Raw genomic sequence first — 12,778 nt, 5'->3', positions numbered from 1 at the left:
AGTTGCCTCACAAAGCAGAGCTTTGACCAGCCAGTAATGGGCTTTGATGAACCCAGGCTGACGCTGCACAGTTGGGTCTCTCCCCAGCAAACCACATTCTGCTTGTGTTGCCCATCTTCTCACCAAAGCATCTCAGCCAACAAGGCTACAAACAAAAAATCGTGGGTTACGGCACACACAGTGCATAAAGCTCTTCTGCTCTGTGCAGCTGGGATATTACTGCAGAGAACCTTTCCTTATCTTCTAAAAGATGATCTTTCAATGTCATTCCCTTCAACAACCTGCTTATGATTCAATAAATTATATGAATGGCCATTCAAAAATTCACTGTGATTGTAAGATAATTGGCAATTCCTTTCCTAGTCTTTTTATATCATGTATCAACAAATACTTTCCAAACTGGGAATGCAATTCAAAGAATTGTAAAACATGGATCTATTTTACATGTGTCTGGTGCATATATGTGTTGGAGACATAAAAGACCCTGCCGTTTCTGTATGTGTGGTATTCTTTTAGTTGTAGAGTACTATTATTATGACTTAGAATAGTCTTAACTTTAGTTTGAAGTGTTTTCAAAATTCCTTTTTATTTTTCTTGTCTTTTAGGAAAGTATCAGGCAAGAGTTCTGTCTGAGAGCATGCTCAGTCCTTCAGACTACCAAAAAGAAGTTAACTATCAGCTGGTTACAGGGAAGGTGGAAACTCTGGGGTCCTTCTTTACCACACTCTGCCCAGGTACCTAACAAGTTGTAAAGAAGCATGTTTCCAAATCCCTGGAAATTTTAAGTCTGAGAAAATACCTTTGCTCATTTCCTTACCAGAAGCAAGACACTTAGAAATACATGAAAAATGCAGGAAAAGTTGTGAAAGTAAAGTTGAATTGAAATTCCTCCTAAATGTGTCAGTTTCTAAAATCCATTGGTTTCCTAAAAATAGGCCAGCAAATAGCTGAGCATATGATTCTTAGCTATGCAAATCCATCCTTATATTATGTAAGTCCCTATGCATATGAATGTATAAATTCTTTTGCCCTAAGCATTTAGTCCAGAATAGATCAGAGCTATTTTATGAAAGGTAGGATTTTCCCCTTCAACTTACCATACTTTGAACTTGATGGTGATGCCTGGGACAGAGGAAAATTGCAGAGGGACAGGGTTACTGGATCATTCTTAGGTGAGTGTACTGAGAATTACTACAGGCAGGATTATCTGGGGGTAGATCAAACCATGTGGAAAGTTAAACTGTACCTCACAACTAGGGCAAATGCAGCATATTTGTCACTTCTAATGGGATGTCACAGTTTTATTTGCCGTTCACATCATGTTGGCAAATAGATCACAAGAACCCTTCTGAATCTGTCATTATATTTTGAGTGGTCGCTTAAGGGAATCTCATTTTCCTTAAATCATCTTGTAGTTATGTATTGTTTATCTTAGTGTATTCAAAGTATGGTTCTCAAAATCAAAGAGAACCATGGAGAGTCACAGAGAATCCTAGAGTTGTTTGCTGTTGCTATTGTTGTTTGAGCAGAACAAGTAAATGAGCATCCTAAAAATAGTTGCCAGCTATATTCACTGGCCTGCTCTTCACAGGACAGACCCTGCCTCTCTGAGCTCACTGCAGACATACTCAAACATCTTTTTAACTGCTGAGAAAGTACTAATGCCTGGGTCAGGCATATTGTATTCTCTGCATAGCTTTCACCTGTAAGTAGGGCCCCTGCTCTACAGAAAGGGGTATGTTTGCAGATACGCAATACTTCAGTAAAAAATACTGTGCTAGTTTCAGCAATGTGTATAGCTACAAAACTCATGTTTTTCTTTTGGCTGTATTAGAAATTACTTTTCTTTCTGTCTGTCAAAAATGTTAGAGTTTTAGAAATGTTTATCAGATTTTTCTCTACTTTCTTGTAATCCTTTTAGTGAACAGTATGGACCTAGGGTCTGAACATAAACTAAGTCAGTTTCATGTTTGTTGTTGCTGGTTTGTATCAGGGCCTTGAGGGTAATTTTCTACCACATTCCATAAATGTCCTAGCTGGTCTGCAGAGATGGTTTGTCATTCTCTGATCTGGTTTTCATTTTACTAGTGATAATCTGTAAAAACAGATTTAATAGAAAATAACAAGAGAGTTCTTGTATAAAACAGCCAATAAGCCAAGGGCAGGATAGCTAACACATAAAGTTAAGATCTACAAGACAAAATCAATATGAAATGCAGCTATTAACATGAATGTTTATTCCATTATCCCTTCAATTTGACAGAGGGTGACATTGATCTTTTGCTGGAGAAGTTTTATCAAGAAAACCAAGGACACATATCTTCATCACTTTCTGCTTCAATAAATAAACCAACAGCAGTGAATGGAGCTGGATCAGCTGTGTGTACAAGTGAGTAAGGAGGATCTTCTAAAGAGGTGACAGAGTAGGGCACTGCACCAAGTTCTGGGTCCACAGTTAGATCCCTCTGGGCAGAGCCCAGAAGGCAAAAGCCCTGAGGCAAGCAGTAACTCATGTCTTGGAATATTCAGATTTACACTGATGGACGTTGTGCTTCATTCCACTGGGTATTGCACTGTTTGAAGCTGTAAGTCCTACTTCCATGGAAACAGAATGCTATTGTTCAAATTCACTTTCAGGTCTCAGACACTTACGGGAACAAAATGTCCAAATTCAGAAAGATTTTGTTGCATATTCTATATGGGTTTTCATAAATGAACACCTGTAAATAAGCAAAATACATTAAAGAGTAGTTCAGTCATTCTTTGCCAGACTCTTAACATTTTGCATCAGATTAAACTTTAGGCATATATCTAAACAGAATTTTGCCTTTTTCCAGGTTATGAGATTGAACGACATCAAATTCGTCCATTCCAGCTAGCAGTGGCTCAGAAATTGCTGTCTCATATTTGCTCAATTGCTGACTCCAGCACTCAAAATCTTGATTTGGGTTCCTTCGAGAAAATTGATTTCTTGATTTGTGTTCCACCCTCCGAAGTGACTTATCAACAGACTTTGTTTCATCTCTGGCACTCAGGTGCTCATTACTTAGCTTTATTTTAGATTTACACAACATTCTTAGATATATTCATGTCTAGAAATACTGACACTTGTTCCATTCTTTTAGGTATATTATTAGAGCTTGGATTAGAAAAGGAACATCTTACAAAGCAGAGAGTGGAACAGTATGTTATGAAACTAGATGCAGAAGCCCAAATTAAATTCAAAGTCTTTTTACAAAACTCTATGCAGAATCCACACACACTGTTTGTCCTAATCCATGATCATGCACACTGGGATCTAATGAGGTAAGAAAACTGTAACTTGTTTTTAGAGAAGTTTTTATTATCTGCATTTTCTCTCAAGATTAGTTCTCCGATTTATCCCTTCCTTCATCTTTCTTTGCATCTTTCTGGTAATTCTGGCTCCCTGTGCATTGAATAAACATGTTTTAAAGTCCTTTCTGACTTATTCTTACTCTGCTTATTATACTGTGCCTCAGTGGAACATTTCAGGTTTTTTTGCTCCCCATCCTTATCTACTTTCAGCCACAGCTATTTTTTCCTTTGGCTATTTGTCCTTTGTTCAGGGGAAAGCTTTCCTGTGAAAGTCTACAGAGCTCCTCATCCTCTGTTATTGTCCTCTGGGCTGTAATATTTGCAAAACCTCAACCCAGTGAGTAGAAAACTAGTGAGCCAATACTGCTACCTAGTGTTTTAACTGATTGTAAATTTCCCAGTTATTTTCTATCCAAAATCAGTGATTTGTAAGAATAGAACACTTCTGTGGATTTGTAGTGATGCCAACTAGACTTCTGAGGGAAAGAGAGAAGTTCCTGTCTGGTGTTCACCAAATTCCCCATCAGGCCACTTGCATAACTCATTGCTTCCCTCACAGAGCTCTGTTTCCATAAATTCTCAACAAACTGCCTGCTGAGAAGTGGCACTGCCTTTGCTGTCTGGTTCTGAGGCTCTTGGGGAGGTTGGAAAACAGGCTGAATTCCAGAAACACCAAGGTATTCCAACTTTGGGACCATGGCAGTGTTTCTGAAACCAAAACCTGTGGAATCTTGTTTGTGAATGAAGCGAGGTTTTATCTTTTACCCTGTTTAACAATGATGACTTTCAATGAAACTGCATCTGAGGGTTTCCCATTCAGCTGCCCTGTCTTAAGAACTTACATGGACTTTTACAGCTGTCCCAGACTTTACTGGATTTATTCATATAACATCCTTGAGTGGTAGGGAAGTACCTATGTTGCTGCTGAACTCTGTTTTATATCTAATAAAGATACATAGGCAGGTAGATGCCAAAAATTAAATAACATGAATTTGGACTGAAATTTTGCACAGGAGCAAGGAATTGACTGTCAGTAATCTGTGATACTGTGATTTGCTCTAAGAATAACTATTCTTTGCTTTTTGTCTCTTTTTCTATCATACTGACTTACCATCTGTAGTTTTCTATTTTGATTTTTGTAGGTTAGAATTATATTTTGTTAAGGGGCAGCACTAACTGACCAAAGTTACTGCGGTACTATGTGTCTGTTGCTAACCACCACATCAACTTCCTTTCCTCCTTTATCTCACATATTCTGGTAGCTGCAAGGGATTGCTATTTTGCTAGTTAGAGAGCCTATCAGAATCACAGAAATTTTTATTTGCAGTGAAATAATTTGCATCTTCTTTTCCTATCCTTCTGTGCAACAATTTCAGGGTAAAAGAAGAATCCTAAATTCCATTAACTTCCACATCCAGGTTTAAGCTATTCCACTGGCACAAATATTCCCTTTTGCTGATCACTTTGGAGAGTTTTGGGTTTCTTTTTTTGCAGTGCTATGCATAGTCTTTATCCTCAAACAGAGCTGTCGACAGGACTTGTTGATAGACTGTTGAACTGCAGGGAGGTGAAAGAGGCACCAAATATTGTGACCCTCCATGTGACTTCCTTCCCCTATGCGCTGCAGACACAGCATACTCATATCAGCCCTTACAATGAGATCCACTGGCCTTCTTCATACAGCAATGTAAGATGGATGCTTTCAGGTGCTTTTCTGAGCTTTTTAAAAGTTATTTTCCATTTTTGTACTGGATGAAACTGTGAAGTCCCCGTGATTTTTGTAAATAAGAGTGAAGTTTGAATGACATCTTGTTCAATCTGTGGCAAATTCATTTTTCCTTTTCTGTATTTTCTCACTTTCTTTTTCTTTATTCCTTTCACATTTTCCATAAACCTTAGTAGCTCTGCTAAAAATTTTTGAGCTACATAAATGGAAATCATCTTCAGTTCTGTCTCTAGTGCACTACTGCATAAATATATGTACATACATGGATTTTCTTCATATGTGTGCATATTTATTCCATATAGCTGGTCTGTCTGTGTATATGGATATGTGGGGAGAGAAAAAGAAAAAGGGAAAAATTGGGTCAAATTTTCATTCTCTCAAAATCACTAATTCTGTTTCTTTCTCTTCTTGTTTTAATATGTCTGAGTAGATGTATGTTTATTAGAGAATGTGATTGTAAGTATATCAAGATACCAATGGTTAATCACTCGTAAATTAATTATTGATAGACTTTACCCTTATATATTTACTCTTATATTTTAATTGCTTCATTGCTTTAGGGTGTAGATTTATACCATGAAAACAAGAAATACTTTGGACTGTCAGAATTCATTGAGTCCACTCTCTCTGGACATAGCATTCCACTGCTTCGGTACGACAGCTCATTTGAAGCAATGGTCATGGCTTTGGGAAAGAGGTATGGGCCCCCCTTTTGTTTAACATGGGAAACTTAGGAAGTCCTTTTTAGGGCCTTGAGTTATTAGCTAGAAGCCCATTTTATATATATATATATATATATATATATATATATATTTTTTACTTCTCAGTGTCTTACAAATCCTTTACATATGCAAGGCATTTCACCTGTTCTCATTTTCTCTTATGTTTTTCGTATATACTGGTCCTGCAATGTTGAGGCTCTCTCTTAATATGAGCATATACACTGCTCAACCCAATTTACAGTGTGTTCCTGCTGTGACCTGTTACTACCTCTTTATTATAATAATCTAACATTATATCATCATATAATTTTAAATGTGTTTTCACTTTTGCTCAATATTATCACTTGCTGACCCTGGCTGATTTTGATTTTGTGTATACTGCACTTGGAACACATAGAGAAGTTAGATATATTGCTGTGGTAGGTACACATAAATCAGAAATAAAAACTTCAGATCAAGCCATAATCAGCTTTCTGAGCAAGCCATAGCAAGCACTCTTTTTCCTGTGGACCTGGGTTTCATTTCTATGAAAATCAGAACACAGGAAGCTATTGGATATCCATGGATTACCTTTCTATAAACTGGGGATTCAGACAGGGTGTAGCTGGCCTGGGGAAGTTGGAGTACTCGTTGGTTGCTGCCTACATATTCAGCACAAGACAACTGAAGCCCTTAAAAGAGTAGGTTGGTTCAGGGCTTCAGAAGGAAAACAAGAGAAACACCCAATCTCTCCCTGCCCCTTAAGAATGGCACACAATGAATAATACTATTCTTATTGATAAGAATATAGTTTTATAGGTTTTTTTATATAAAACTATATAAATTTTTTTTTATATAAAAACTATAGTTTTTATAGGTTTTTTTTTTATTGATGATATTACTGAGTGCCTCAGCTAATATTCTGTGATAAATTTTGTAACAGCAGTGAGGTATGGATAAAGTAAAGTGATGTAACCTTACTGGAGTAAGGTTAGTATATCTTTACGAAGAGAAATGAAGAGACAACATCAGTTCTGATTGTGAAATGGTGCCTTGTGAATACTGTACAACTGCAGGGGATGAGATTCTGTTGTATAGTAGCTATGAAGGATCCTTTACAGGATTCTTCGTAACTCAGGAGAAAATCCTGAGTTAACTGTATTTTGGAAAAACAGCTTTTTCACCTCACCCTTTAATACTCTTTAATTCACCATTTATTTCAGGTTCCCCAGATTACACAGTGCAGTGATAAGGACTTTTGTCCTCATCCAACACTATTCTGCAGCTATGATGGCAGTGTGTGGTCTTTCTCAGATGAAGAATTACACCTCAGTTGAAACTCTGGAAATCACCCAAAATCTAATAAACTCTTCAAGACAATGTCCTAGTGGTCATGGCCTCATGGTAGTGTTGAGAATTCCATGTATCCCGCTGGCTGCAGTGGCATATGAACGTCTGTATAGTGTAAGGGAAAGACTGGCCCTTGAAGATAACTTTGAAATAATCTTGGGAAATCCTAATTCTGGAATCACAATCGGGAAGCACTTTGTGGAACAGCTAAAGGTAAATTACAGAATGGCATGTGCTGGCAAGCTTCATTAGATGAATGAAGATGGGAGATTAGATTAGATGAAGGTGGGGGGACTTTACTGGTGACAGTTACAGTCATGAGCTGAAGTGTGGAGTCTTAAAGTAAAAACAAAACTGCCATGAGGACCATGACTTTTACCTTTTACACATACTGTCTGTGTCACCTTTCCTGTCCTGCCTGTGGTTAATGCTCAGTGCAGTATTAACTAATATGGTTAGCACTTGACTTCCAGTAGCAACCTTCGGAAACAGTTGAAATGCTTTTGTCTAAAGGGACTTTAAGGAATACATTAAAAAGCCAACTAAAATGTTCAGTTTTAGCTGAATTTTCTCACAAAAACACCACAGTGCAAAAAGAAGATTTTATCAGTGACTAGTTGATAGTTAAATTATTCTTGTCACCAGCAGGGGGCAAGAGGACCGATGTGCCTGATCAGTGATGGTAGTTACAGATCCTAGAGCACTCTGGTGTTCAAAGCTTGCTATTTTATGTTTCTGAATAATTTTTTTGTTTATGGATAAAAAAAGCCTCTTTTGCTTTTCATGAAATTACCATCTTCTGATTGACGAAGCAAAAATGTATTTCCATTCTAGAATGTTGTGTACATGGTATACTGTTTACTCTGATCCAATACATGTCAGATGAAGTCATTTGAGATCCAGAGCCTAATGCTGATCTCATTCTGCTGTTAATTAAGGATCACTTACTCGGGAAAGTCATTTCTGAATCACATCCTGATTATGTCCTCTGACATGTATAGAGGGGAACAGGTACAGATGTACAACAGTTGTTGTACTGTTGATCTTACCACAGATACTTACCTGCAGATCAGTCTTACAGCAGAAAGGACTGACTGGTGAGTAAAGTAATATAGCCTGATGCTGGACAGTCAAACAATATATAGATTTGTCAGGTTTCTCATAAAGTTACCAGGAAAACTGACAGCTTTAGGGAAGAGTGAGAGACTCTAGAGGGTTTTAAATAGGGACAGTGGTGTGTATTGAACACTTGCAACTTTCTCCTGTTCATCTAAGGTGAAAAAGCCTCATTCCTAGCTAATTTTCTTCCTTGGACTCAGACATCCATACATTATCTGCCTCAAGAAGCCTCTGTATTCTCTCCTCTCCCCCAAAACACCTGCTCAGCTTTACTCTCCCTTGTTCCATATTTGCCATATGCCCTGGTCTCAATGCTATCTGTGTAGCTAGGAAGCAGGGAGGCTTTTCAGGCTGGAACATACTGTCCCAATGTCCTCATACTAACAGCAGGCAAATTGCTGCCTGCAGTGCTCTAGAAACTGTGAGATCTGTCTGTGTTGAATTTGGCTCTGCTGTGTGGCTTCTTTTCTACTGTACAAGTGGGTTATTATAATGGATGATAAAGTATGTATTTCTGTATTTCTGTCTTTTTATTTTATAGATATAATATATTTCTGTATAAATTATTATATAGTTATAGAGAAGTCAGACATATAGATATGTCCAACAGGGTTTCTCTACCTTGTACAGATCTGGCAGAAAATTGAGGATGTAGATTGGAGGCCTCAGACCTATTTGGAATTGGAAGGTTTGCCTTGCATATTGATATTTAGTGGGATGGATCCACAAGGAGAGTCTTTGCCACGGTAAGAACATCCACTTTTCTCAGTGGCAGAGTTTATCCATTGCTTATCAAATAGCTAAAGATTAACAATGTGATTACTTGTGTGAAAGGAAAACATATTTCAGTGTCAAGGTATTTCTTTGCCATTTTTGTGGCAGTTTTTATATCATAAATACAAGCTACATCTTATTGATAATAAACTTCTGTTTATAGCAAGATGTAAATGGCTCCAAAAATATTATAAGAGTTATCCCAGTTTAGAGGAGAGAATGGGTATGTTAAAAAGAAAAAATATAACTGCTTATGTTTCTTTGGTAGCTGAGAAATCTGCATGGATTTCTCCAGGATGTGTGGAGAGATCAGTGCCTTCTGGAATGGTAGCTGGAAGCCAGACAGGATGCCCTGGGGCACTAAATGCTTTTGAATGTTCAAGTGAATCCTATTCTGTGTGTGTTAGGTTTAGAATCCAAATGATGATTCTTTTTCTTATGCTGATGCTAATGTTCAATGCAGTAAATTAAGTTGTATAACTGGGTTAAGAGAAAGAAAAGTGTATGCACCATGGTGGTAAACTTATTAAGCCCAAAATACTATGTTCTGTCTCATCTCTTGTTGAAGCAAATCATGAAAAAATTCCCCTTTGGCTGTGTTTCTCAAAGAGATAAGGCAGTAGATTACAGTGAGTTTTCATTCTAGCTCCTCCTGTTTCTCTCCAGATCACTGAGATACTGTGACCTACGCTTAATAAATTCATCTTCTTTGGTACGGACAACCCTGGAGCAAGAACTTGGTTTGGCAGCATACTTTGTGAGCTCAGAAGTTCACACAGAGAAAGCAGTTGTGAATGATGTGTTAGAAAGTGACCCAGAGAAACTAAGCAGTACTGACAATGAAGATGAAGAAATAGCGACAGAAGGTATTGTTTATTACTGGTAATAAAAGAAGCTGTAAAATGATTGAAAATTATTAGCAAAACCAGAAATGTATGGGTGAAGGTTTCTCACTTTATTATTACTGAGTGAGCTCGGCTCCTTAGTTTTGTTTGATCTCCTTGAACCTCTGTTTTCTCAACCCTTCTGCTGCTGCTGCATTTTAACTTCTTGCAGTTCTACTGCTGCCTCTGTTATCTGTGTTTTCTGGCTGCCTCCTGTGTCCCCTTTGCTCTCTATGTTCTGACAGCCAGAAAGTGGAGCTCAAGTAGGAACACCAGGTGACACTCACTGTTCAGAGGACCCTCTGCACTCTCCCTCCCCAGCAGGGAAGGGTGTGATTTGCTGTCTGAGAAGCAGAAGCAGTGACTGCATCCCTGCATCCCTACCCTCAGGGCAGTGGCAGCTCCAACTAAACTGTTCCTGACTGCTGCCTTTGAACCTATGCTTACAGTGATGTCAGTGATGAAGATTCCTTTCAAGGAAACAGCTGAGTAGTTCCTAGTTAGTAAGGCGTTAATTAGTATGGATAGAAAATATATCTTAGCATAGAAACTTGAGTTCTCCTTGAAAATGCCCATGAATTCAAATTAACTGTGTAGAGTTGGCGAATTCATAATTTCTTAAGAAATCAATTGAGAACATACAAATAATTAAAAAACCAATAATTCACCCAGAAACAATTACTTTTTTTTTTTATTGTTATAATTGATGGGCATTATCAGTTATTTAATAGTTCTTTACACTTTTCCTTACTATATATTATGCTAGTGAAAAACAAAGGATTTTTATCCCTATAAAGTGTTTAAATCCCAAACAACTTGCCTTCGTTTACTTTTCTATACTATGAGGAGGAAGAAAGACCATTACTCTTCACCTAGGAAGTTCTTACTGAAAATAGCAGAACAAGCCAAACAAAAATACTTTCTTTAATCCTTTTCTTAATTTCTTTAATCTTTACTCTTCATAGAGGAATGAAGCATCTGAGGTTGTATTCAGACTGTGTTCAATAGAGGCCTGCCTCAGATGTGATGAGTGCTCCTTGCGATGAGTAGTTCTGTCCATTTAGTTGAAGTATGGTGAGGCTGTATGTGATTTGAGTCAAATGGGCTCCTATGTTGTCTGAGGCTGCTCTCCTAGTCCATGAAGTATGGTATGATCATCTAGAGTCCAATTCAGAACATATGAGATAGGCTTACTGTCTAAGTTTTCTGACAGCAGTGCTTATGTCTCAGTTTAGCACATTAAAACTGTACAGAAACAAGTATTTTAACTTAGAAGTCTGAGCTAGGAACCTCAAGTGAATGGCCCTGATGGCCATCAAACTGAGGATTTTCACCACCAAAAGATGAGATATAGTCTGGCCATTAAGTTTGTGTGGGGTAGGAGGTAATTTCATAGCATTCTGACAAAACAGAGCTTGTTGCCTGCTGCTTTCCCTGACACTGGACTAGTGGGGAAGGTAAGACATGGTTTGGAAGAGAAATCATGGTTGAGACAGGCCTAGATATTACCAGCTCCAGGTTGCAGCACTGATTTTTGTGAAGCTATTGCAGCTCAGCACAGGTGAATGCTATGAATGCTAAAAACCATAGGCTGATCCAATATTCTGTGATGGGAACTGGAACAGTATCAGGATGAGGACAAACCCCACACAAACCCTTGTGTACTTTTCCTTACTTTGACAATACAGCTGTAACTTGTGACTTACAAGCTTACCTAAATTATATTTTGATTTTGTTTTCCTTTACTAACATTCATAAAACAGGTTCTACTTCAGAAAAGAGAAGTCCTATGAAAAGAGAAAGATCGCGTTCCCATGACTCTGCATCTTCATCTCTCTCTTCAAAAGCTTCCAGTAAGACCATAAGATTATCTCTTTCATTTAATTAGGACATAAAAGGGACCTTAGCTTATTAGATAAATAATAAAAGGCATAAATCAGGTTTTTATAAGGCCTATTTTAATGGGATCACTTAAGACGACTAAAAATGTAGGGATTAGACTTCTTAAATACAGGAAATAGGAAATTTTCTTGCTTAAAAAATTATTATTTCATGGGATGCCCAAACTAAGTACTTTTATGTGGCCTGACATGACTCTTGGCCCTCAGTTCATCTGTGGATAAAGAAATCTTTTTTCCTTTATTTTCTTTCTGTGCCCCTGGACACAGGTATTCTGAAGGATGTCACATTGGTGTTACTTGCAACTATTCACAGTGCTGGTGACACTTTTGTATTTGTTGCTAATGAATTTTACTGACTACTTTAGATTAATAGACAGAGAGGATAGCTTACTCTTTCTTGTAACTACTGACTTTTGTTGCTTCAAAATGTGGGGTTTTTTTTGAGAACCAGGATGGCTGTTTTCACTATGAGAGGAAATCTGGTTTAATCTATGTTCAGCCTTAGGCAGATATTTCTAATACCTTGATTCCACAAGCAGTTCTCCATCTACTTTGAAGACTGAAATATTTGCATGTCCTCTTTCAACTAAGCATTAAAGATGCTCAGAACCATTTAATGTGTTAAACTGTCAAGAAATCTTAATAGTTAAAATACATAGGGTAAAAATATACAGCTTTCAGAAAATCTGCAGTTATCTGTGGGGTGTATGTACATCACATATTCCCAGCCAACATTCATGAGTTCAGTATGTTCTCTGAGATGACCCAAAGCTGTATGAATGCACTAATGCATTATGTAGGGCTTGAGGGCTGCCAGGTTTTATTAGATCAGCCTAAGTGCTGCAATGACACAGACATGGGTGTCAGAGCAGAGCTCTCAGTTTTTAGATATCAGTCTGAGTAGACATTTCTGTAGTGTGGTGGGGTAATAGCCCTATTTTCTTCAATTTTCTTCAATTCATTTAAACAATGTTTCAGTAATGTTGT

At 37.7% G+C, this 12,778-nt stretch overlaps 1 protein-coding gene across 4 annotated transcripts in view; it reads left to right on the top strand.

Moving 5' to 3' along the window:
* GREB1 (growth regulating estrogen receptor binding 1) overlaps window positions 1-12,778 on the top strand; it is an 85,400-nt gene that overhangs the window by 49,832 nt on the left and 22,790 nt on the right. For all 4 annotated transcript variants that reach the window (XM_023922607.2, XM_023922608.2, XM_086875849.1 and 1 more), the window contains 10 exons: window positions 606-734; window positions 2,264-2,389; window positions 2,838-3,035; window positions 3,126-3,306; window positions 4,831-5,023; window positions 5,623-5,759; window positions 6,987-7,326; window positions 8,863-8,978; window positions 9,673-9,872; window positions 11,654-11,743. In XM_023922607.2, coding sequence (XP_023778375.2) covers window positions 606-734; window positions 2,264-2,389; window positions 2,838-3,035; window positions 3,126-3,306; window positions 4,831-5,023; window positions 5,623-5,759; window positions 6,987-7,326; window positions 8,863-8,978; window positions 9,673-9,872; window positions 11,654-11,743 — 1,710 coding nt within the window. The remainder of the gene's footprint in view (window positions 1-605; window positions 735-2,263; window positions 2,390-2,837; window positions 3,036-3,125; window positions 3,307-4,830; window positions 5,024-5,622; window positions 5,760-6,986; window positions 7,327-8,862; window positions 8,979-9,672; window positions 9,873-11,653; window positions 11,744-12,778) is intronic.

Source organism: Cyanistes caeruleus, chromosome 2 (genome assembly GCF_971803275.1).
Source record: "Cyanistes caeruleus chromosome 2, bCyaCae1.hap1.1, whole genome shotgun sequence".
NCBI classification, from domain to species: domain Eukaryota; kingdom Metazoa; phylum Chordata; class Aves; order Passeriformes; family Paridae; genus Cyanistes; species Cyanistes caeruleus.
This window is presented reverse-complemented; position numbering and strand designations above follow the sequence as displayed.